The sequence below is a fragment of the Argentina anserina genome, chromosome 5 (genome assembly GCF_933775445.1).
Source record: "Argentina anserina chromosome 5, drPotAnse1.1, whole genome shotgun sequence".
NCBI classification, from domain to species: Eukaryota; Viridiplantae; Streptophyta; class Magnoliopsida; order Rosales; family Rosaceae; genus Argentina; species Argentina anserina.
The window spans coordinates 175,662-200,005 of NC_065876.1; the positions used below are offsets into that span (position 1 = coordinate 175,662).

The following is a 24,344-nucleotide window of genomic DNA, read 5'->3' on the forward strand; positions in this document are numbered from 1 at the left end:
TAATCTTTGTATTTAGGCATAATGAAGAAAATGTGAGAATACAAACTTATATAGTTTTTGATACAAAACAATGGCACGTGTAAATCACCTGCTATGATTAACTAATGATTAAGACAAGCTAATCAATTACTAATATAGACTTAACAGAAATTACACTCATCGATCACTTAAGTAATTAGTAACTTGTTCTTCAATCATGATAGAACTTTTGTTTTTTTTTTTTGGGAAATATGTCATAATAGAACTTAGTAAACGAGCTATGGCCATAAGAACATATATGTACATACGTATCGTGTATGTATGTATATATATAACCGGTTACGATATGGCTAGCTCACTGTACTTGAAATTGAATATGAAATATGGGGTGTTGCGGGCGAAAATCGCCTTCCAGGATACCTATCTGGATATGGGAGCCAGCCAAGCAGCAGCTATAACAATCCATGTAACCAATGTTGAGGTAGCGAGCTAGCTAGGTCCCCGATCTAGCTAGGCTAACTAGATATTTCATCACCTGCTGGATATATAGTTTCAACGTACGTCGACAAATTAATCCCCCACTAGCTCGCTCACTGAACTTTCGGTAATTCTCTTTCGGAAGTTTGGCGGGGAAGAAACCAACAGTTATATTACTGTTGCTGCGAGTACAAATCCAATGCATCCGTAATTGTGTAACTGTAATGGCAAATTAGCAATCAATCAATCACTGTAGCTCGATCATAACCTAGCTAGCTAGTGATTGGGACTTATATATATATATATATATTACGTTTTGGTATTACGCACCAAGGCACTCGCTCGATCGCTCTCTCCCTCTGATTTTACTGATCTGATCGATCGATCTAGGATCAGGTGAACTCCAAACGCTTGTGTCCCACAGTGGACACGTGGTTTGCATCCGTCGAATCGAATCAGTCCTACATGCACTCCTCACTGACTACTCATGGGATAGATAGCTAGCTCTGCTGCATTTTGATTGGGATATACTGACCGGCCGGCCTGTGCCACTTTTGATAACGAGGACAACCTATCTAGTTCAATGATTAACGCACTCCCATTTATTCGATCAGTAGTTCGAGCGGAACTCAATTCCAAACACTCAAGATTGACATAATAAGAAATTTCACGTACCGGAGTAATCGATCGAGTACTCAGGGAAATTCTATCACGTTCAAGACAGCATGATCGACCTATAAATAGATAATAGTGTTTTGATTTTAGGGACTGCAATTGCTATTAGCTAGTAAATGTTACAGCTAGATAAGTATTATCGATTATGTATGCTGCATATAGAAGAGATCAGAAACAAACTACTGGTCTATATTTCTCATCTAGCCAGGTACGTATATATATACACATGAATAAAGTTTGTTAGAAACAGCTCAATAAAGATAATAAGTAAAAGACAGAAAACTAAGAGAGCTGGGATGATTAAAAATTTGTTGGGACTTGGCCTGCAGGTTGTGTTTTGAAACATACTGAGTAGCCAGTGAGCCATCAGCTTCAAGAATTAGGAATAAGAACAAGAAGGTAGCAAACCAACCGAAGGGTGGGTGGGTGGGTGAGTGAGGTGGCTGGCTAGCGCACACCAATAGTGCATATCCTGGTTCCCTGGGGTTAGACAACTCACACGACTAAGAGACCCCATTTCCAGCAGCTAGCTTGCTTATCGATCGTCGGAGGAGTTGGCCACTTTCTTTCCATCACTACAAATAAACTACCAACTGACCCTACCTTACCTAGAGATATTTGTAAAATCATTACCACCTAATATTCATACGTCCGAGCTAGATAAGATTTATGCTTAATGTCCACTGAAGTAAATTAAGTTGCTGTAGAGAGAATAAGAGAATATAATGTTATATTTAAGATCGAGTACCAGGCTACCAGCTAGCACATATAACCCAGACTGATTGATGATGTTGGTATACATTGCAGCATCGAAAGGCCCCGATGGCCGGGTAAACGCTTTATATGTTTTAAATTAGTACTGTATGCAAATTGTTTAAAGGGTAATGATCGACGGCTCCACTCCAGTCTCCACTAGTACGATTGTTTATGCAAATAGGGCCGCGCCGGACTAATTGACAGGACCGCGGATGAAAGCGGGACGTTTTAATGGAAGATCAGATTTGGTTAAATTGCATATATACAGGCCCAGCCATAGTGTCGGTGGTGCGGTCGCATAAGGCCCGCGCTCCGGCAAGATCTCGGGATTTTTTTTTTGATTCACGGCAAGAACTTGTTCCTTTCGGATTACTAAGTTGTTTATTAACACTATATGAAATAATTTGATGACAATTACATACCGTTTTTTCAATGTTCTAAAAAACGGTCTAGGCGGCTGCCTAGGCGCTAGGAGGTCACCCACCGCCGCACTTTTTACCTCGGCGGCCATCTGTGGCGTTTTATGAATTAGGCGGTCCTAGACGGCCTTATTCAGTCCTAGGCGGTTTAGGCGGATTTATTCAGTCATAAGCGGTCTAATTGGCTCTATTTAATCCTAGGCGGTCAACCATCATTTAACATTAAAAAAAAAAAAACCTAAAAGAAGGCGCAGCTCTCACTCTTTGTCTATTTTCTGAAAACTGAATCTCATCAACAGAAGAATATGAAAAAAATATGAATATTAAGTTTGAGTCCGATACTGAATGAGTTAGGAAATAATTTGGAGAGAAATAAATTGAGATTTAGTATTAATGCATTTTTTTCATTATTTATTTTTTCTTCAAATATTTTTATGGACTTTCTACTTAAGTTATGTGAATTTAGACTATTTTAAGTACATTTAAAATTAATATTAAACATTATTATATGTTTTTAATCATTAAAACCGTTTAAATATATGTATAAAAAATAAATATTTAATAATTCAAAACCGTCTAGGCGCCGCTTAGGAGGCCGCCTAACCGTCTAGACACTAGGAGGTGCATGTTCGCCATACTGTCTAGTACTTTTTAGAACCTTGCGTTTTTTTTATAGTTTTTTTCTATATAATGCTCATTTTTAATTTCGTCCTAGACCCTTCTATGAGGACCGGCCCTGCATATATATACGTGCACACAGTTTTTTCTAACATGTTTTTGTGGAGATATCACTCATATCAGCCATGACCATTGTTTTAAAAAAAATCAAAAGAAAATGGTAAACGTCGAATAGTTCAGCAGAGAATTTAAACATTGGACGACAGAGATTTCATCCTGGTTGCAGTATAGTTGTGTGGAGGTTAAGAGAGTCTCGCTCACATAAAGGACTGCCTCTCGCCTCTATCCCATATATTGGCTTAGTATAATTGTATTTATAGCTAGACAGTGTCTGCTTTCCTTTTATATATGCTTCAATTCCTTCGTTAGTTAACCGAGCAAAGCTCTCTTTCTTTCTCTTCTCTCAGGCATCCGCCTGGTATTGGTATCCTTGCCGATCAATCAGATCATCGAGATATGCAAATTAGTAGACCCTGTGCAAACTACTACTGCATCGTATTTGTTTTATTACTAGCTTCCTGGCCATTTTTTCCTCTGTATGAACTTGGATGTTAGTCTGTCAATCTCTCTTTGAATTAATGTTCCTTCTCTTGTTTCTCTTATGATCTCTAGCTAGCTGGCTAGCTTCACTTTCAGCTTTATGTTTTTGAAGTAATTAATATGCATTCATTGGAATTTATGATCCAGTTTTTTACGTGATCGATCCTTGATTAATTAGCTAGCCCATAATTACATCTTCGTCACCTCCATCGATCTTCTCACGGCCAGATTTTCCTCACGTTGCCGATAAGTAGCTTGTGGCTTGGTTGAGGTACTAATTAGGTATAATTAGCAGCTAATTTGTTCTGTTTGCTGATGATGATGGATTTATTTACTTTCAAGGTCCCTGATTGAAATGGCAGTTTTAGAAGCTATTTTGGGTCGTCTCCTCCTTTCATTTCTATGATTTACCTCATTTTAACACGCATGTAGAAGATCCAATTTCGCCTTTCACTTCATGTAGATCGAAGATGCACGCATACTTCCTACTTCATTTCTAGTTAATCAAGCGAGCTAGCATATGTAGTTCATAGACTTCCGGTATTCCAGCCAGCTAGCTAGCCAAAAGTTTTTTTTCTTCTTTTTTCCCATTCTTTGTTTGAATTGGTTTTCTGTGGTTCTGTATTTTCGAAAAACCAAGTTGATCCAAGATGATGGGGGATATGCTGAAAAGAGCAACACTGGAAACAGCAGTCTGGGCTGGAAAGCTGTTACTGCTCTGTGTAGGAATAGTGTCCACAATGGTATTTCTCAAAGTGGTAATCATTCCCTACCTCCTTAATCTCACTCTTTCTACTCTCCCCAACCTCTGGACCTCCATCAGAAGCTACTGTCTATCTCCACTTTACATCTACATCATTGTCAATTTCATCATCTTAATCATCGTTGCCTCCTCCATATTCCAAAATCAAAAGCAAAACCACCCCTCATCTGTGCGCTCCTCCTTCAGCTCCATTAATAACCTAAACAATGGCAAGACCACTACCTCTGATCATGAAGACGACTACTGTACTGTTATTGATGGTACGACAGATTACAACACCAACAAGACTCAAAGTAGTAGTCGTTCCGAAAGTACAACTATTTCTCCTATACCTTCTTTGCTTACTCATCAGTTTTCAAATGAAATGATCAGTTGGCATGACATCCACATAGTACAACAAGCTTCCACAGATGAAGAATCCATTCATCGTACCGTGTCAGGTACTAGCTCAGTGCCCCTTGAGAGATTCTTCAGTACTACCGAACCTTCACCGGAGGAACACTCCTTCTCGGAAGAGTCTTGCCTGACGGAGAAACCGGCCACCGAGGAGGAGGTGGAAGACAATACATTGGACACCACATGGAACGCCATTATGGAAAGGCAAGGAAAACCGATATGCAAGCATCTAAAAAAGAGTGAGACTTGGGACACGCCGCCTCGGACGTCTGGCTTGGTGAGAAGTAGTATTATTCCAGCCAGGGAGCTAGTTCAGGAGGGTCAGTTAGATGATGATCATCATGAGAACATCAGCAACAACTATAATAATGCTGTTGATGATCGAGTGGCATGGGCTCGGAAAGAGTTGAGGAAATCGGACACTTTTAGCGACAGGGTATCCATGATAAGGGAGAAGTCCATGAGTCAGGACGAGTTGAAACAGAGAGCTGAGGCCTTCATCAACAAGATCAACAATCAGATGAGGCTTCAGAGGCTGGAATCTGATCAACGTTTCAGGGAAATGGTTAATCGTGGTCTTTGATTTTAGTGACCTACTGCAATAATTAATTAGTTAATTAGCTAGCTAGTATTTTTTATTTATTTATAAATTTATCTGAATTGTTCTCAGTCGTATTATACATATCTGCTTGTTTTTGTATGCAAGTGTCATTCAGTTAGTGAGTGTATGTCGTACGTACTATAATTATTAGCTGCAAGAAAGAAGTCAAAGAACACAAGCTATAAAAAGTGGAGCGTTCGAGATTCTGCACTGGTTTCTCTTTTGTTTGTTAATACATATGTATAGCAGTTGCTACAAACCCCGCCCATTTTCAATATTGTGTGATACGTCTAATTATATGGTGCTTGTTTTTTTGTTTTTGTTTTTAATACTTTTATATGGTGCTTGTTTGAACTCTATAAACTATCTGTTAATGTTTTGTTTTCATTACATTATGAATTTAGCAGACAATGATCCAACAACCACTTCCTTTCTCTACTAATTTGTAAATTAATAATTAATATCATCTAGCTAGCTTAATCCAAGGATCCATTGGTTTCTGTTCAGGCAAGTAGAACATCGAGTCCGTCTGTAAATGCAAACATCTGTGTATGCTCAAAAGTCAAAACAATCACTTCATTTTGGTGACACTGTCTGGTCTCAAATACTTTAAATTGCGAATATGCGTCTGTGGCACACTAGAGAAATAATTTATCACTCAGGCAGCTGGATTCAACCCCAAAGTGTTAATCTCACGTCTCGTCATACTCATTAAATTCAGAAGGTGGCTAATCACACGTCTCGTCATACTCATTAAATTCGGGACGAGATTTGTGATTTTAAAAGTTCGTCCCATCTGTGATCAATTCCATCGGGATCAGGACCGAATCTATCCCACATTCTCGGTCTTTAAATAATAAATACTTAATTTACTATTAATAAAATTTTAGTACCAATTATTGTATTAGAAGAAACATATAGATTGTTCCAAAATATAATTCAGTATCTACTTTGATAGCATGAGTTTAATTATTATAAAATTTAATTAATCATTCAAATTATAGCGTTATAGATATTGTACATAAAAATTCTAGTGTTATCATACAAGAGAAACATATATAATTTTACATTGTATATAAGATTATATAGGTTTTCGATTGCTAAGTTCATAGAAATTTGTAATATACAAATCGTCTTTATTTATATTATATAACTCGAACCATATATTAATGAGAAAATTAATTGAGACTTGTTTATCTTTAAGAAATTAACCAAGGTCCAAGATTTATTTTTTGAAGTTAGTCATTTCCTTATGAAATGCATCTAAGATGTTCTCATAAATTATAAATGTATGATAATGATGAAATATTTGATGGTTAAAATTCAAATAAATTTAAAGCGGAGCGGGATGAGACGAAGCGAGATAAAAATTATTCGTCCCACTATTATGAAATGAGACGGGATCAGGACGGGTCGAACGTTTTTAGACTTCCATCCCGTCTAATCCTTATGAATTTCGGGACGGGATCGAGATTTCGGCTTTTTATGCCCACCCGTACAATATAGCACTACCAATCCAAAGTTGTTATCAAACGCAACTTTTTCGAAAAGGCTACATCACAAAAACTAACTACAAATAAAAATGGGCCCTGGGGTTTAGGGAAGGCCCACATCTTAAAATCTTTAAAACCCAGTACTCTAAAAAAGCATCGGCCCATTTCTTTCCGACTGACGAGTCATGAACCTCCTCCTACGGTTTTGGATCAATGCGTGATGCTGTTCTGGGTGTTAATACATTTCTGAGGTAATTACGTCTACGACATTTTTACGGCACATAGTTAATTAGTTATTGCAGTAGTTTTGATTCAATTACAAATGCACGTAATCTTTACCTTGTTTATCATGAATAATTTGAGAGATCGAAGATAGTCAAGGAAAGTAAGAAATATGTCTAAGTTAAGAAAAGTACAAACGAGGCAAGTAATTGATGACTTGTTAATTCATGAAACTGTGCTTTACTGAAAATAATTTTTTTACCATCAAGTGTGGAGAATGAAAAGAGAGAGAATTTGAAAGAGATAGAAGACACGTGTCTCTGAGTGATGCAAAATTCAAATACTGTAATACAAAGTTTCTATTTGCGGAATTTTGGGTGAGATTGATTCTGTGTTTTGTTTCCTCGAGTAGATACTAGGTAGTCTCTCGTTCATAAAGGGCTGTGAATAGCTAAGGTTCGTGTCCATGGCTACGCACTCTTTACCTTTGATTTGCTTCTGAATTCTGATAGACTCTTGCTCACTGAGTCAGACATAGCCACATTCATACGTTACCAGTACGTACGTAGCTTGCCTCTCCTCCCATCTCAATCGCAAATCCTGCCAGCAGTTTTTGGAGCATTGAAGCTTACTCCTCTCTCTGAATCGAAACTTCAACCCTTTTCGGTAAAATCTCTAGTCCTTCATTTCTTTCTCATCATCATCATCTCATGCCCATCTCTGTACGTTGTCACCCACTATGTTTTTCGTTTTCGATTTTAATTATATATATATATATATAGATATGCTCGTCTCAGTTTTCTCTCCTTCATTCACATAATTATTAGAATTTGTAATTTGTATGCATGTTTTTTTTCAATCTCTTTTCATTTGCAGTCTTAGTTGTTGTTGTTGTTGTTGTTGTGTTTTATCGCTCATGATAAAAGCTTAAATTTGTAAATTAGTTTCAGTTTTAAGATATCCTAGCTAGCATGGCCTAGCTCCTCTGGAACTCTGCCGGCGGATCGAGATTCTGAGAAACTTGCCTCGATTCATTTACCGGTCAAAGATATATGAGATCCACTAGTTAGTTACTTAGTTAATCGATCTGGTTTTGAACTTTCAACCAGTCTGGTTCACTGGTTGTGGTGAAGGAAGAGAAGAAAACTAGAAAACAATGAAAGGGTGAGTGATGTCTCTCTCTTTTCGATCGGTTGGGATTGTATGAAGAAAATTGCGTAGGTAATTGAACAATGTGATCATACTGTTGATTGAAAATGACCATTCGTACATTACACATATAATAGGAAGACTTGTTCATCATGTTTCTGTTTTCACTTTTCACTTGCGTACGTACATCAGAAGAGTATTTTTGATCTCGAGATCTGCGCCTGATGAATTATTGAAGTTGGTCGATCGTCCTTGTAGGTTAATACGGTCACACACGGCAGAGAGGCCAAAGTCTCCGGTCTCCCTATCCTCACAACACAATTCACATCATTGTTTCTTACTCTCTGCTCTCCATCTCCTTTTAAATTACTCTCTTCCTTTCCATTTCTTTTCTGAACCCTCCTCTTTTGTGTTCTCATTCCATCCCTTGTTTTCAAATTCTTTTTCTGTTCTACTCTTCTACTGGCTTTTTTGTGTGTTTGAGATATATTAAGAGGGAGAAAGCATGCAGATTTGAAACTCGAAGCTGTTGTTTGTGTTAGCAACGACGTCAACGTAGTGACAATGGAGAAACAAGCCTCATCATCATCAGCCTCCTCGATCTGTTGAAACTCATCAAGAGTCTGCTCCGGCTAGTCCAAGGAAGATGAGCTTAAGTACCACCACCACCAAACCCACCTGGCTCCTGGATAATCTTGCCGGTACGCCCTCAATTATTTCCTTCATTTACTCTCCATATCTACCATGTACGACATGCTCATTTATTTCTCTCTTCAGTTTCACCCCTTATTTGTTTCTGGTCGGCTATGCATTACTTACTATTACAAGCTAGCTAGCATGCCTGATTTTTTATTTCTTGGTTTGCAAGAATATCAAAGCGAACCTTGTGGTGGATCGGTGTATGTATTTTGAATTTTGAAACTCTGGAATTCAAAAAACAACAGATACAGCTACCACGCATGTAAACCTGTACAAAGTGAAAGAAGAAACCTTTACCATTTGATTCTTTCTGTTGATCTCTGCGTAAGTCGACTATTGCACATTTCTCCAGGAGGACCCTCTTATTTATTGTATCAACCAATATACAGTATGGCCAGCCATCCATGTAGAAATTTTCATCTTGATAAAGACCAAAGATCGAGAAGTATGACATGTTACAAATGGAATCGGGCCGGCCGTTGTTTTCTTGTTGAATTGGGTCCGCCTCCATGCCCCTGACCTTACATGACAATTGACATTACAAACAAGGCAAACTCGATCGGTACTAGCTAGGGTTGAGTTGAAGCAAGCCTCTTCTGTTATAACCCTGGCATGGCAATAGCATTACAACCCCATGCATAATTTTAGATTCTCCAGTCAGTCCAACTCAAATCTTGATATGTGTAGGTGATTTGTTTGTTTCCTTTTACCATGTGATTCCATTTTCCGCTGCTGACAAATTGATCATGGATGCCTTGTTGGTTTGTAACTTTGTGTAATTGTCAGATGTGGAAGAGAGGATGAAGATGGTAGCACTTAACAGTAATTGTAAAAGTAATAAAACTCCTCAAGATGAAGACACGGGTGACACCTTCGCGGAGCGGGCTGAAGCTTACTACAAAACACGCCCTCAGCTGCTCTCCTTGCTTCAAGACTTGTACAATTCTTATCTCACTCTATCTGACCGTTACATTCAAACTATCGCCAAAACTACTACTAGTCTCAGTCTCAATTTCCATCCTCCTCGTCGCCAATCTTCTCAAGCCTCCACCGTTGAATTCTATGATTACTATGACCTGCAAGATCAATATGAGACTAGCCCCAATGATTCAGACGTGGAGAGCTCCCTCTCGTACCAGCAACATCTCACATCACTACTTGCTCAAGATGATGATCATGCTGATGATACCACCATGGCAGCTAACTTTGATGCAATTGTAGCCGAGATTGTGATAAAAAATGTGGAATGTGACATCCTACTTCATGAGGTCAATGCATCGGAGAGGCAGCAAAATGAAACGTCGAGGAAGATAGAGTTGCAGAAGAGCTTGCTTGAGGTTCTGGAGTCTGAAAGGCTCATTCTACTTGATGAGAATGCGAAATTGGGTTACAGGGTGGGTGCATTGGTGGAAGAGAACAAAGCTCTTGCCTCTGAGTTTCTGTTCATGAGGAGGAAGGCTGGTGAGCTAGCTAGGTGTTTGCTCCAAATGAGAGAGGACCGCAGGGTCAGCATGCTCAGCCGTAAGATAGAGGACCTTCAGGGACAGATTTATGGACTGGAGAAGCGTAACAAGGAGTACTACCAGCAACTTGTCAACAATGACCACTCACAACAAGGATCACTCGAAGGGGAGAAGATTAATAGCACCAACAAGAAGAAGACTCGTGGTAGTAGGAGTAATGAAGTGGATTTGCACGTTTGCTTTCAAATAGGAAAGATGAAGAGGAAATGTGGTACTATTACAAGGGGAACTAGAGCTGATAAAAAAGGTTCCAGCTGGTGGGGAAAGGTCAAGAACATGGACTTGTTTCTGTGTGGACTTAACCCAACTTCTGCGGCTTGAAGGCGATGATGGTGTCCAATTGCTTCAGGAACTTGAACCCATGCACTGGAATTGAGCAACTTTATAATGATCGGTCTCTTTATGTCTAGTTATCGTTTGCTACCATGAGGTCCGTGGTGGATGTTATCTTGCCTTGAGAAGTTATGTTGAAGTAGCTAGTAGGCATTCAATATTTTGATCTCTCTTATCTATATGCTCAATTCTAGTGGCCGTTCTAGGTACTTGTTTATCTCTCGATCACTTATCAGAGAGACATTGTTACTAATTGATCAGAGCTACATAGGATGCTACTTACAGTTCTCAGCAAAAGGACTAAAACAGCGTTGTACACGTACAACACCACCAGCCCACCATAGTTCTGTAACTGATTACTGATGCATGACTTGCGTAATTGCGCTGCAGGTCATAAGACTTAATTAGGCACAGCAGTGAGTTTCTTTAGGTTTGCAATCCGGGCCTGCATAACTAGTTGAGAAAATATGATTTAAGGTCCGACATATCATTCATATGATAGAATATTTGAGGATATATATAGTAAAGGCAGAGATCATAAAATATGAAAACCAAACAAATGATGGATTGAAATGACTGCAATTTTGCAACAGCGTCCATGAAAAGATGTTATATGAACACAGCCGCCAGGAGAATCCACAAAAAAAAAAAAATCAGAAAACAAACAATACATGGTGTTTAGACTTGGACATAAAAGTGGCCAGGAGTCCCCTGTCACTTCCAAGCTGATGCATCTTCAAGTTAAAGTTCTAAAGCTGTATTCCAAGTTTGTAACAGAAACCAACTCTCAAGCTTTTATTACGGATCAAGATGATCTTAATCTTTGTCCATTTTAACATTCCTATAAAGTACAAGTTGAATAACATACCTTAAAGGATTTGGAGCGTCGAATAGAAGGATCTATGCGTAGAGCTGACGAATATGACTTGTGAGCTGAATCCAATTGACTCATTGCCAAGAATGCATCACCCTGGCAAATATAAGCCTGCAACATACAATTCATTAAAAAAAAAATTAAGCCAAGTTGAAATAGGTTTGTTCAACAATTAATATGGTCGAAAGAGGGGTATGTAATTATATAACTAGCAATAAAGAGGTTTTAATGCCAAAGCTTGTGCGGCATCTTCAAGAGCCCCAGAATGATTTCCCAATAGACCTGTATGTGATTACTGAAGGGAATGAAACTTATCACGCAAATTATTAAGGATTTCCCAATCCTTGAATGATTGATAGGACAGGGGAAGGTAACACATGATACTTATTAAGCAAATTAATTAACTTATAACCAACACTGGAGTTAAACTAGTTACCTGTCCTTGAATCAGTTGAATGTATTATGAATACCACCAATTGGCCTTAATTCTATAGCCTACAACAAGCCACCAACACGTACAGAATTTTAAAAAACAAGAATTGAACGTGTAACTAGGGATAGCTCACATTCATTCTAATTAGTAACAAGATTAAAAGTAATTAATTAAGGACCTGTGAGAGGAAGAGCTCAGACTGAGAGAAAATGTTGTTGAGCTCAATCTCAGCTTTATTCCTCAGCGCAAGCGCTTCCAAGCTCTTGTCAGCAGCTCCGGAATCCCAATCTCCTCCGCAAAGGGCGACGAGGACCTCGGCAGCTCGAGCAGTTGTGCCGCAGTGACCGACCAAAGTGGCAGTTGGAAGTGCCACGAGGTTGGGGCCGTTGCCGCAGCGGCTCAAATAGCCGCAGGAAATGACGGCGACGGTGGGGGCAGCAAGAGCCGTGATGGTCTCAAGGGTCTGCATGGAACCTTGTCTCCGGCAACTCCGGTTGGTGCACACCCGGATTTCCTGGACTTGGGACATTGTGATGAAAGTAGAGCGTCCCGGATTTCCTGGACTTGGGGACATTGTGATGAAAGTAGAGCGTCGTCTTAGAGTGACTAAGCTAGTTCGTCCAAGGACGATGGATCCATGCTAATTTGTTGTAGATAAATGACAGATTGGGAATAGTCAAATACAAGGCTGCTCCAAGCGCTAATATATATGTTTGTAACTTTGTAAACCGCCCACGTTACATAATCACCCACGTTCTTGTGGGGATGCGTTGTGCCCACCAATGTTTTTTAAGCCAATAAATTAATCATGACAGATCTGCTGCACATACCAAAATTAGTACGATGCATGAGTCTCAATCAATTCCATATTCCATGTATAAGATTTCATGCCTTCGAACAGAGTCAACAGATCACCGTTGTTTGGGGCACAACAATCATTAACTGTTAGGACTCATATGCTATAATTATGTACAAGTTAACCCACATAGCTGTTTAACCATTATGGGCTCTACAATTAATGTGATGATTGAGCTCGGGTCGGGTTTTGTGGTAAACGGGTGTTAGGGCTACTGCCTGATAGAACTACAAAAGGCAATGCTTCTCCTTTTGTACGATTCTATGAAATGAAGTACGAATCTTGTTTAGCATTTGCTTTCAATCTTGTTCAATTCCTTTCAATTTCCGGCCTGAAATGCTGAATAGAAGTTCCTAGATAGAATTCAACTGACATCCACTATCACCAGCAATTTAATTCATTTACCGGCCTAGTCCCCGCTTCTGAAACAACTAACCAACCTGGCTACTTAGAGTTTAAAACTCTAAAAATTCCCCATTTCAAACAAACAAACAAACAAACACTAATTATGTCGAGAAACAAAATAACAATCCATTGATATTTCATTATACACACAAATGTCTTCCTAATGATCAGAAGATTAGACACACTAGATACAATTAGCACTAGTAACTCTAACCATCAAGAAACGAAACAGCAGGCATCACAACACCGACAGTCTGAACCACGAAGCTGACATGAGAAGCTCAGTGTTCCACTGAACATCTTCTATACAATAAGTTCATCTTCCAGATGGTTATATTCAAAGGTAAACTCAGTTTTGATCCTTTGACACCTGTACACAAATCATAAGGACAAGACATACAGCATGGTCAGATCACTATATTCTGTAAGGACTTTATCTTGCGGAAGAGGGGTAAGGACACCAAAAGTTGCACTATACTTTAAACCAAACCTAGACTACACATACAAACTTTCAATGTGACTGGCTACAAAGAAGGTAAACTCAGAGATGTATAGAATTGTACCATCCATGCTGTAGATCATCATTAGCAATGTGGAAGTCAAAGTACACATATGTCCCTTGTTCATATTCATCAGTAGCCACTTTAGGCTCTTCATGTCGTTGAAACCAAGTGTTGTATTTCCTATGGTATCTCCAAGATTGCTTCTTCAATTCTTTGGCAGCCAGATATTGCTGGTAAGTGTTCTGCAGGCAATAATAGACTTGGTCACAGTTCATATTGATTGCATTGTCGGAGTAGATGATGTCAAATTGTCAATCAAGTGATAATTTACCTGCTGATAGTAAAATGCAAAGAATAGGGTATCAGTATAATACTGTTCAGATCCCAAACGTTCCCAGAAAGCAGGATTATTAACTATAGGTGCTTGAACTTGGGGATAGGTAGAAGGAGTTATTGCAGGGTGCCTCTGTAGAAAGCAAGCAGGAGTTATGAACTTATGAACATAAATCAAGACTACAGAAAAGGATATTAAACAAAAAGCAGACATACTGGAGTGTAACTTCTTGGACGTTCAGAGTCCTTGGGTTGTGGAAGTTTGTAATAAGCAGCCTCAAGCATCTGCAAATTATACAACTGATCGTGCACTGGCCCAGAATTAGCAGTAGATCCAGAGAGGTTATCCCCGATTGTACCAAGATCAGAAACACTTCTTCGGCCAATAACACCAAGGCTAGCAGAAGGTTGACTAGACTGCAAAGGTTGCCCAGGAGACAGATCGATATCTCTTGGTACTTGAGATGACTCTGTCAAAGAGCCAGAAGCTCCAGTCTACAAAACATTTTATTTTATAACACAAATGAACCAAATACATCACATCCATTCTTCTACTAATAAAACGGCAGCATCTTAAGGCCAAATAATGTTTTGGAAATATCATGAGTAAACCAGTGGCCGAATATAAGAAAACTGAGTCAAAACCAGACACTGGTGTAAAAAAAAAGGTTCAAAAAACATATAGTGAAAAAACTTAACTAAATGACTACGAACAAACAGTCGAATGTATTAGTATACTAGCATGTGAAAGGAGTGAAAAGAGGCAAGGATAACTGTGAAGTGTGAACAGATATAGAGGGAGGAAAAATGTACAAGTAAATTTTGTCCTCGCCATTAACTGGTAATGTTAAGTAGTGAATGATATCTAGTATACGGAAGGTGCTTTGGAATAAACAGACTTTAACACAAATTCTAAAGCCTATTCTTGTAAATTTGCCATTTTAGGTAGAGAGTATCCATTATGGAATGTATTCACGAATATATAACACAACTGACCACCTGAGCCAAAAGAGAGGAATATGGCCTACATAAACATAGAACTTTTTTTTTCTTCTTTTCTTTCTCACAGACATGCCAACCATGCACAGAACACTAATTAAGAAAACATATCAACATACCAGAGTATCAATTGCATATGAGGCCTTCATATCATCCTCATTCATTAGATTCTTTACTAGCCCAGAACTAGGAGAGGATTCAGATGTTGATTCATCAATAACACTCTGTTGCTGCTGGTCCTCAACTTTTGGATGACCAGCGTCTGCATTACCAAAAACATGCTCTTCATTCAGTCTATCATTCAACAAGTTTTTTTTTTTTTAATAATACCATACTATTTTATCATTTACACGTCATGGACTTAAATCTGGTGGATATCCCACAGAGAGCTGTTAAATATATAATTTATCTTTAAATAAGCACAAGGGTAGCTTAACAATAATAAGCCTCATACCCACATTTTAAAATTTCTTTAAAATATGTGTCACTAATTTTTTTATTCACTAAGATATATTTAAATAATTTCATTATGATCCGCTATTTTCTGGACTTAAGGTTATTTTACAGACCAAAAAAAAAAAATAGAATATTTTGTGAACCTTGAGCACTTGGCTCGATAGATGGATAGCCATATATGAGGATATATATGGTTGTTAGCTGGGAATACTATCTGGGAACCCTACTATTAACTCTCTACAGGTGAAAGTTTGGCTCCTATGTTGGCAGTTTTGATGGAACAGAGTAAAAGAATGTTAACTTCTAAGATATGCAATAAAACAGTTGGTTGCTCTTAAGGCCTCTAGGTTGAACCTTATTAGGATATTCCCTAATGTTTCAAGTTCAATATAACAGTATCTAATAATGAATTGGTCTTGTACTCAATGATAATACCAATTTTTCTCTTTGGCATTAAGGTCATTTTTTTTAATTAAGGGAAACTAAAAAGACTAGCCAAGTGCAATGAAGCAAGCTACCAGTTTATATCACAGGAAAACGCACACAGTATTCATTGTTTAATTAATTAGTTAACAGAAAATTATGGTGTTTTGGACCTTATAATAATTGATTTAGAGACGAGGACAAAATTTGCTCAAACTACAACATCTTATTTAAGGGATTATTACCAGCTTCTTTTGGTCCACTTGACATCAGTGCCTGTGAATTAGCCTGCAGAGACTGTTGATGGATGGAACTCAGCTGCTGCTGTAAGGTGGTGGATGAAAGAGTTCCAAGACTTGGGGCCTGTACCCCGAGTCCCATGCCAGCTTGAGAAGGTAGAGATGAGCTTTGCGAATTAAACTGCACATTTGATCAAATGTTATGCAAACTTTTCTTTCTGTTGCTATTTTTATATAACAACCTGCAGAAGGAATTGGAAAACCAAAGAAAGCTTCAAAGGGATGTTTCTGGAAGACAGAAGTAACAGAACACATGGCCTTAGGCTGATATAAAGAATCATCGACAAATTTTGAATGACAAACTCATTCTTGAGTACCAGCCAGAATCAAGTTTAAAGAGATCTGTAGAAACCCTAAACCTAGAATGGGTTGCTTGCAGAATAAATTTGTAGGGTGAATGTAGAGCCCAAAGAAAGTAAGGAGAACCTGTTGCAAGAGTGGATTTTGCTGCTGTGCTGAAAACTGCTTAGAATTTCCACCAGTAAGAGCGGGCATGTTAAGAAGGGTACTGTGACCTTGTTGCTGCACTTGCTGGAGCCGCTGCAAGAACTTCTCCCTCTGATCAGGTGCTATCTCAGTTCTTCCACGAAATAATCCCTGAAAAAGAAGACAAGTTTTGATCCACTCCATAACAATTTGAATAATATGCTACGGTGTAACAAAAATATAGGTATACATGTTCAATGGAAATGCACAAACATCTTGATCTATACACATGGTAAGCCTGCAAGGAGTTAATAATCTAACATTGGCCAAATGAGAAACATTTATAATTATAGCGTGCACACACACATACCGCTTCATTCTGGTTTGGGAAGGAACTTCCAGGCCTCCATTGCATGCCAGAGACCATTGAAGGAGAAAATGCTCGGCCAGGTATAGCAGTAGCCTCACTTGTATTACTAGAATCAGTGGAACCACTTCCATCCATGGGTTTAGACGCCTGAGGCAAGATCATCCGGTTGCTCAGAGGGGAAATGAGAGGCTGTACCACACCACTAGCTCCAAGTCTCTCATCGGCTCCCAATATATTTCTCTTTGCCATGTCAGTAGCAGAGGTACCCAGGGCACTATTACTAGGAACTACATTGCTAGAACTAAAAGGCATACTAGATGGAATCTGGCCAGGGAGGCCACCTCTACCAACGCCTCTCACAACACTAGAATCAGAAAGTGATGGTGATGGTCTACGTCCAGGGAAGGTTGCTACTTCTTCTTCCTTCACAGAAGGAGACAGACTTACAGGAGATAAAGAAAGTGCCAGTCCTGCATTTTCTGTGACACCACGAACAGTATTTGAACCAGAAATAGCTGAAACAGTTGGCACACCAGGTAAACTGAGAGATGCAACATTCAAAGAGACAGGCGTTGCATGATTCCCAGTTGGTGTTGATGCCGCAGAACCAAGTGCGCTGCTTTTAGGAGGTGGAGTTCTAGCAATGCTATCAGGATTACTATTATCCTGGGATATCGTATCCTCAACTGGCTCTTGAACAGGAGTACTAGGCTGGTTAGTGGAAGTAACAGTGGCCTGGCAAAAAATAACAAATAGCCTTAGTAAAGCAGTGGCAATTGAGACAGTTAAAACTAGAAGTAATTCCATTTGATGATCAGATTTGACATAAAGTCTGCTTTAAGAACTGAAGAATGGTAGAAACAACAAAGCTTTCCCCGGAAAATATGATCTATTGGCAAACCATGAAAGTGAACAAGTCACCAAAACTATATGCCGCTCAATCAACAATTTCTAATTTTTTATAAAGGAGAAAACATTGCCCAAAACATGCAAACTCATTGATCAACAACACATGACTGAGATCCACCTATTATGACCAGACATCAGGGACATGTTTTACTATCAAAAGAAAATTTTAAAGATGCTACCGAAGGAAAACATCCACTTAAAGATGCAATCAAAGTTGGGTTTCTTAAACAAAACCCACATAGCTTCAACTTCTCAGCTTCCTACTCATGAGATTAGAATTGACTCAAGATTTTGAGAAAGACATACAGGCGTTTGAGATGCTGATGCTGCCAATGGAGTCTTCAAGCCCAACATCGGTGCACCCTGCCCCCCAAGAGAAAAAGAAAATTAAATGGGTTTTGATGTGATCATTAATCCTTAAATCATAGAACATTAACCAAGTATAAAGTACAAACCAAGTACAAAGTGTTGAAATTACTTCTTAAAATTACAGAAAGAAAAAAAAAATCTAAGCAACAGAAAATAAATTAGTGAAGTAAAAACTTTTCCACTTGAATTGCCAAATCCACCAAAAAAAGTCTCATGGAATTGCAGACTCTTGAGATCAAATGTCAGTAGATCGAAACTTTTCAAGTAATCAAATGCTAAAAAAGAATATATTTTCCATATGTCCATGACTGAGCTTAATTTAGTTCACACACTCCATAAGAACCATATATAGAAATTTCATAAAACGAAATTACCTTGACAAGAACAGGAGGAACAGTAACCAAATCTTCAAGGGACTCCACCTTGTCTAATGGTAAGGTGCTGTAAAGCTCATCAACTTCACTAAACTCATCAAAGTCCTCCTAATATATCAATGCAGATGGAAAGGGTCAAGTATAGGGATTAACAAGATACATACGAACAAAGATCACTACATGCGATAATAATACATTTCAGAAGGTGTGCAAGATACAACAGGAAAAACCATAATAGAGAACAGTGTGCCGCATTTATTAGTATACACCATACAATTGTTGAAGAGATAATGATTTTTCAAGCTTCACAAACCTGATTACGTTCAACATAGTCTTCCAAAAAGTCTTTGACATCATTGACTTGCTCAGGACTCAATTCATCATTATCCAATAACCGTAAGATCAATTCCAACTTCATTATATGAGCCTTATGCCGAGTGATAGATGTCTCTAGATGGGTCTGCCAGAGAATACAGGCATTGTCAGAGATGCAAGAAAAGGACTACATCTGAAGTGTGAGATTTCATTATCCTACCAGTCTAGGCGGTCTGCCCTTTCCTTTTTTGACTGATACCCCCTCAATCTCAGCTTCAAAACTGTCAATTTGAGATTCCAACTCCCCAACCTAGTTGGCACCATGGAGTACAGCAACATTATCCTTCCATATGATATTCGCACATTCAAGTACAGAACATAAATCTTAAGTACATCCCAACGAAACTATAAACCAATTGTAGACGCAGTGGACAATACATCAAAGATAGAGCATGGGTAAAACTGAAACATGTGCAAGGATAATTGAAAATGCAAAGAGAGCAGACACAGTCATATACCACAGTGTTAATCCAATCCCTTGTCTCAGATTTAGCCTTCTCCTTAGGATCCTATCATAGATGGAAACGAATGAAAAGATGAGCAGATGAAATGAAATGATACAGGCAACAGAAAGCATGAAGTGATCAAGTTACAGTTTTGGGTTGCTGGCCCAATCCCTCCTTGGAAAAAGCCTTGGTTTTAGTCTCCTTTTCGCATATCTTAAATCTCTCCATTTCACGCTCAATAAGCTTGCGAGCATCCACCAGAGCCTGCTCGTATGACGCACTCACCTGCATACATGATCAACACCATTCATATTCATATTGGATTAATCAACAACATGATCAACATCATGGCCTATAATAGTGAAAACAAGACAAGACAAGACAAGACTAGGAGGACCTTCTTATCCTTGATTTCACTGGACTGAATCCAAGTCTTGATTTGGTCGCGGTATCTCTGGAGCTTCTTAATCTCCTTCTTCAAGTCGGCCTCAAACTTCTCCTTCTGGTTGGCATTGTCTGTGTCATAAACCTACCGCCATTGCCCACAGAACATATGAATCACTATCAACCAATTGAAATTGCTACAAGAAAAGCAAAGCAAAAGAAAAGACCTTGTTCCAAATGCTGTCGAAGACATCTACGCCTTCTTGGACCTTCTTCAGAACTCGGTCGATCTCGCCTTGGAGCTTCCGACTCGCCCCCATCCTCTAATTTTCTCCAATTGAATTGCCAACCTCCGCTAGGGTTAGGGTTTTTGTTTGATTTCTTTCTTGCACTCAACGAACGGAGTCCGATTTCTTTGCTCCTTAATTTGGGCTTTTATCTCTTTTGCTCTCACCTCACTTTCCCTCAATTTGTTAATAAAAAGCGTATGTGGGGTTAAACCTGACATTTCGCCCTACTGCAATGTGATGTAAATATCATGTAATAGAGAGGTGGGACTGAGAGATAAGGGGGCCGGCCTGAAAAGAGGAAATGAGCGGGTGTTTTCCGGCGCCGGCGGCCATCCCCGGTGCGGCAATCACGCAGACTGCTTGGGGCAGAATAAAATATCCTTGTTTTCAAACCTCAGTATGCTCCTCAGCTTCATCTTCCTCTAGCTTAGCCTATAAGGAGGAGAGGAGACGACGAAGGCGGTGGCTTTGTTTATCAGAAACAAGTAAAGGGAGAGGTGTCAGCATTGCGTCACAGCAGCGATGTGACTGTGAAAGTGCAAGTGGAATTAGACAAGATGATGAATGGGTGGTGGTTAATTTCTACCAGTTGGTGTTGATCGAAGACGCGGAGGAACAAGTGGCCAAGCATCTTGGTTTCTTGAAGGGTCTTGACATACGTGGCCGGATATATGTGAATGAGCAAGGGATTAACGCCCAGTACAGTGGGCCGTCAAGAGACGCGGTTGCATATGTTGAATGGGTGAGAGAGGATGAGAGATTTGCCAACATTTTGGTGCAGATATCTCCAGCCCCAACTGGGCACGCATTTCCCAAACTCAAGCTGCGTTATAAGCCTTCACTGGTTCAGGCACGCCTCCTACTGCATTCTTTTTCTTTTTCTTTTTTTGGTTATTCTACTTGGATTTTCTTTCGCTAATGGTCTGTGCTTTCTTGTTTCTCTCCAGTTGGAAGGAGGTATTAGTCATCTTCCTTTGCTGGACCCTTCAATGCGAGCAACACCTCTACCACCATCTGAGTGGAGGAAAAGATTGCAGGCAGGGAACACTGCTGATTCATCAACTCAAAATCATAGTGCAAACTACATTCTGTTGGATGTGAGAAACGGTACTTGTTCCCTTCCATTTCCATTCAAAACGATTCAGGCTTTGTCTTCAGTCTTGTGTTGATGATGGAACAGTGGATCATAGTTTACTAGTTATTCGATTTGACTTATTGTCTTTAGTCATGAGCCACTTGTGAAAACGTCCATGTATTGTTCCTGTTATTTCTTCAGCTGTATCTACCTATCATTATTATCAGTAATTGTGTTCATAATTCAGCAAGAGAAGTTGTGTGTACTTGTAATCAGGTTATGAGTGGGATATTGGCCATTTCAATGGGGCTCGACGTCCAGATGTGGATTGCTTCAGGAGCACTTCTTTTGGGCTAAGCCAACCAGAGGTTTGCTCAACACCTGAAATTTCGTTATTGGTTTATCATCAATTGCAGGGGTATTAAATGTAATACTTTTTCATCTGTACATGCTCATTCAGGTCACTGCTGCAGATCCGTTGGCTAACATTGATAAACAAACAGATATATTGATGTATTGCACTGGAGGTATTCGTTGTGATGTATATTCCACAATCCTAAGGTAACTTGCGCAGTTTACTTCTTATATTTCAACTGAAAATAGTTTCCAGTATTTCCTTTTTTTTTTTTTTTGGATGTTCTTGGTTGTCTGATTTAACTAAATGTTGCAGACAACAAGGGTTTCAAAATTTATACACCTTAAAGGGGGGTGTCTCTCATTATTTAAAAAATGAAGGTCCTGTCGAGTGGGTTGGGAATTTGTTTGTGTTTGACTCTCGTCTTTCTCTCCCACCTGCTACCTACAAGCCTGAAGCCATAATCGAACCAACAATAGCTGAAGTTTCAGAGAACAATACATTTGCCAGATGCTATATATGTGGTTCACAAGTCTGTGAGTTGCGGCATCGAAATTGTGCAAATCTCGACTGCAATCTACTTTACCTGTAAGTTCCTTGTCCCAACAACCTCTCTCACTCGTCCTTCTTTTGTGGGTGCTGGATCTAGAGGACAACCAGTAGTCCGAACATTCTTGTCCTTGATCTTGCTGAAAATAGACAATGAGGACAGGTTTCTAGACCATCATCTTTACAACATCTAGTATGGTGCTTATTACTTGTCATTGTGTTTATCATCTTGCTAAGCCTTCAATTTGTATGTCCTAAACCAACTTCAGATATTTTCAATTGAAAATTTCATTCTTGTTAGAACCAGAAAAGGTAGAAAATCCTTGATCACCCATGTTTGCAATCAAATTAGAAGATGCCTTCCTTATTTCTGAGAAGTCAATGTTCATTATTGAGTTTATCATGCCCCTATTGCTTGGATATGTTGGACTTGAGTAGTAGTTGATGCTGACAGACATCTTGCCTTGATTATGAAAAATTTGTTTATTTCAGATGCTGCATGAACTGTGTCGAGAATTTAAGAGGATGTTGCTGTTCAGAGTGCACAACTGCTCCTCGACTTAGACCTGTTCTTCAGGGTCCCCATAGATATGAAAAATGGCACACCTATCGGGACTTGATATCACAAAGCAAGTTGACAGCTTGATCTAATACAAAAATTGTGAAAGACTCGTGTGTACTCCCTGTTTGAAACAAGGCTTGTTATTCATGATGCATCAATCGTGTATAATGTAATCAGCAATATTCTGCTTATCATACATGAAACTCGTATATATACATCAATCCTTTCATTCATCATTTTTTTCCTTCAAAACGAAGGAGTAACTTGCAAACTCATACCTATGTGATTATGATCGTGTGATGCAAAATTAGGACAAGATTGATTTATCAAGCTTCAACTAGTAACCATTGAATGTGCATTTCTCTAAACTCACATGTGCCGGTTCAGTCATTGAGCCAGAAAAACTAAACATTAACAGCAGTAATATGAATGTGACTAATCACAAAAGAGATTCAGGATTTTCCGTGTGCAAGTACAAAGCAGCACAATCAGCCATCTTTCCCAAGACTAAGAACTGCCGGTTATAACCGTCAGGAACGACTAATATGACAAGCTAAAAATCCCAATAGTTCCATAACAACAACAATAAGATCTGAGAACTACAGATATGGTTTCTTTCTTTTTTAGCTGGAGTCTTGACTTGGAATATGATTCACCCTAGATGTAACAAAGCGAATATAGCAGATTCTCAAATACAGCCTCCACCAAGTCGGCAACTCACCGCACCATAATGCTCCTGGAAAACGAAATCAGAACCAAATTTGCACGCCAAGAGAGGGTTTAACAAATACACAGTAACTTGCAACTAGGAAACAGAACCCAGCATTGGCACTCAAACGACAAAGTAAGCCGTGCGAGTAACATAACAAAATAAACTAAGGATCCATAATACAAGTTAAATAAAGTCAGGTTAAAGCAAGTAAGCAACACAAATTTTATTGAAGATTCAATCCGCTTATCCGCAACCACATAATTAGTTACAAATACAAACCAGGAAGGATTGATGAGGGCTCAAGTTAAACAACAAGTAATTGCACTTGTAATTGAAAGAAGAAAGGGCGTAACGAAACGAACCTGCAGAAAGAAAGAAAGGAAAAGCATCTATTTACAGTAGCGGTCGGCCTTCTTCTTGACGCGGTCGTCAAGAATGGCCTCGACGGACTTCTGTTTAATGACTTTGGGGTCGTAATTAAACTTCTTGGCTTCGACGGGGAAGAGCTCATCGTAATTCATGCGCTTGGCCGCGTCGATGGAGTAGCTCGCTTCTTCTGCTCCTGCTTCAGCTCCGCCTTCTGCTGCCGCTATCGCATCGTCGCCTACCAAATCGACGGAGGCGATTGCATCGTCGATAGGCTTCTTCTTCTTCTTTTTCTTCTTATCAATGGCTTTGCTGCGCGTGGCTACACTTCCGTCCTTGAAGGTCAATCTTCCTCCCTTCACTCTCTCGTACGGATCCGACATCCCTTCCTTCCTTCGATTTCAGATGCGGCGGATTCCTCTCTCTTTTTATGTCTCGCCGAATGCCCCGTGCACAGCCTCAACCTCCTTCCTCCTTGGGCCGATTCATGGCCCAACT

At 39.3% G+C, this 24,344-nt stretch overlaps 6 protein-coding genes across 7 annotated transcripts; 3 read left to right on the plus strand and 3 right to left on the minus strand.

Moving 5' to 3' along the window:
- The first annotated feature begins 4,002 nt into the window (after positions 1-4,002).
- On the plus strand, positions 4,003-5,460 carry LOC126794806 (uncharacterized). The gene has a single exon (XM_050521587.1). It carries the CDS (start codon positions 4,175-4,177, stop codon positions 5,264-5,266), a length of 1,092 nt encoding a protein of 363 aa, XP_050377544.1. The 5' UTR covers positions 4,003-4,174; the 3' UTR covers positions 5,267-5,460.
- A 4,169-nt stretch (positions 5,461-9,629) lies between these two features.
- Positions 9,630-10,738, plus strand: LOC126793812 (kinase-interacting family protein; the record flags this gene model as incomplete). The annotated part of the gene is made up of 1 exon (XM_050520442.1): positions 9,630-10,738. A coding segment is annotated over one exon (1,062 nt), but the record flags the coding sequence as incomplete, so codon positions are not given.
- A 1,196-nt stretch (positions 10,739-11,934) lies between these two features.
- LOC126795313 (uncharacterized) lies at positions 11,935-12,599 on the minus strand. Its single transcript, XM_050522151.1, has 2 exons — positions 12,189-12,599; positions 11,935-12,072 (listed from the first exon to the last, which is right to left on the minus strand). The coding sequence occupies exons 1-2, from the start codon at positions 12,582-12,584 to the stop codon at positions 12,025-12,027; spliced, it is 444 nt and encodes a 147-aa protein (XP_050378108.1). The 5' UTR covers positions 12,585-12,599; the 3' UTR covers positions 11,935-12,024.
- Positions 12,600-13,350: 751 nt separating this feature from the next.
- Positions 13,351-20,388, minus strand: LOC126793429 (general negative regulator of transcription subunit 3). Of its 2 annotated transcripts, XM_050519946.1 has the most exons (16): positions 20,165-20,388; positions 19,951-20,082; positions 19,701-19,838; positions 19,566-19,616; positions 19,268-19,357; positions 19,046-19,192; positions 18,733-18,840; positions 18,296-18,352; positions 17,081-17,815; positions 16,711-16,881; positions 16,231-16,405; positions 15,226-15,368; positions 14,324-14,602; positions 14,106-14,240; positions 13,835-14,016; positions 13,351-13,641 (listed from the first exon to the last, which is right to left on the minus strand). In XM_050519946.1, exons 1-16 carry the CDS (start codon positions 20,255-20,257, stop codon positions 13,575-13,577), a joined length of 2,703 nt encoding a protein of 900 aa, XP_050375903.1. In that variant the 5' UTR covers positions 20,258-20,388; the 3' UTR covers positions 13,351-13,574. The 2 variants fall into 2 exon arrangements, with proteins under 2 accessions (XP_050375903.1, XP_050375905.1); XM_050519948.1 differs by lacking the exon at positions 18,296-18,352.
- A 107-nt stretch (positions 20,389-20,495) lies between these two features.
- On the plus strand, positions 20,496-22,999 carry LOC126793430 (rhodanese-like domain-containing protein 8, chloroplastic). Its single transcript, XM_050519949.1, has 6 exons — positions 20,496-21,077; positions 21,175-21,334; positions 21,579-21,670; positions 21,763-21,863; positions 21,973-22,245; positions 22,699-22,999. Exons 1-6 carry the CDS (start codon positions 20,529-20,531, stop codon positions 22,850-22,852), a joined length of 1,329 nt encoding a protein of 442 aa, XP_050375906.1. The 5' UTR covers positions 20,496-20,528; the 3' UTR covers positions 22,853-22,999.
- A 190-nt stretch (positions 23,000-23,189) lies between these two features.
- LOC126793431 (uncharacterized) lies at positions 23,190-24,237 on the minus strand. Its single transcript, XM_050519950.1, has 2 exons — positions 23,843-24,237; positions 23,190-23,504 (listed from the first exon to the last, which is right to left on the minus strand). Exon 1 carries the CDS (start codon positions 24,227-24,229, stop codon positions 23,870-23,872), a length of 360 nt encoding a protein of 119 aa, XP_050375907.1. The 5' UTR covers positions 24,230-24,237; the 3' UTR covers positions 23,190-23,504; positions 23,843-23,869.
- Positions 24,238-24,344: the final 107 nt, after the last annotated feature.

Excerpts from the sequence above, each read along its gene's own strand:
- LOC126794806 (XM_050521587.1), top strand. The coding sequence starts at position 4,175 with ATGATGGGGGATATGCTGAAAAGAGCAACACTGGAAACAGCAGTCTGG.
- LOC126795313 (XM_050522151.1), bottom strand. The coding sequence starts at position 12,584 with ATGTCCCCAAGTCCAGGAAATCCGGGACGCTCTACTTTCATCACAATG. Across the intron at positions 12,073-12,188 it reads CTGAGCTCTTCCTCTCACAG|GCTATAGAATTAAGGCCAAT; the intron begins GTCCTTAATTAA and ends GGCTTGTTGTAG.
- LOC126793429 (XM_050519946.1), bottom strand. The coding sequence starts at position 20,257 with ATGGGGGCGAGTCGGAAGCTCCAAGGCGAGATCGACCGAGTTCTGAAG. Across the intron at positions 19,617-19,700 it reads TGGGCCAGCAACCCAAAACT|GATCCTAAGGAGAAGGCTAA; the intron begins GTAACTTGATCA and ends CATCTATGATAG. Across the intron at positions 19,358-19,565 it reads GGGATTGGATTAACACTGTG|GTTGGGGAGTTGGAATCTCA; the intron begins GTATATGACTGT and ends GGTGCCAACTAG.
- LOC126793430 (XM_050519949.1), top strand. The coding sequence starts at position 20,529 with ATGAGCGGGTGTTTTCCGGCGCCGGCGGCCATCCCCGGTGCGGCAATC. Across the intron at positions 21,335-21,578 it reads TCTGTTGGATGTGAGAAACG|GTTATGAGTGGGATATTGGC; the intron begins GTACTTGTTCCC and ends ACTTGTAATCAG. Across the intron at positions 21,864-21,972 it reads GTATATTCCACAATCCTAAG|ACAACAAGGGTTTCAAAATT; the intron begins GTAACTTGCGCA and ends TAAATGTTGCAG.
- LOC126793431 (XM_050519950.1), bottom strand. The coding sequence starts at position 24,229 with ATGTCGGATCCGTACGAGAGAGTGAAGGGAGGAAGATTGACCTTCAAG.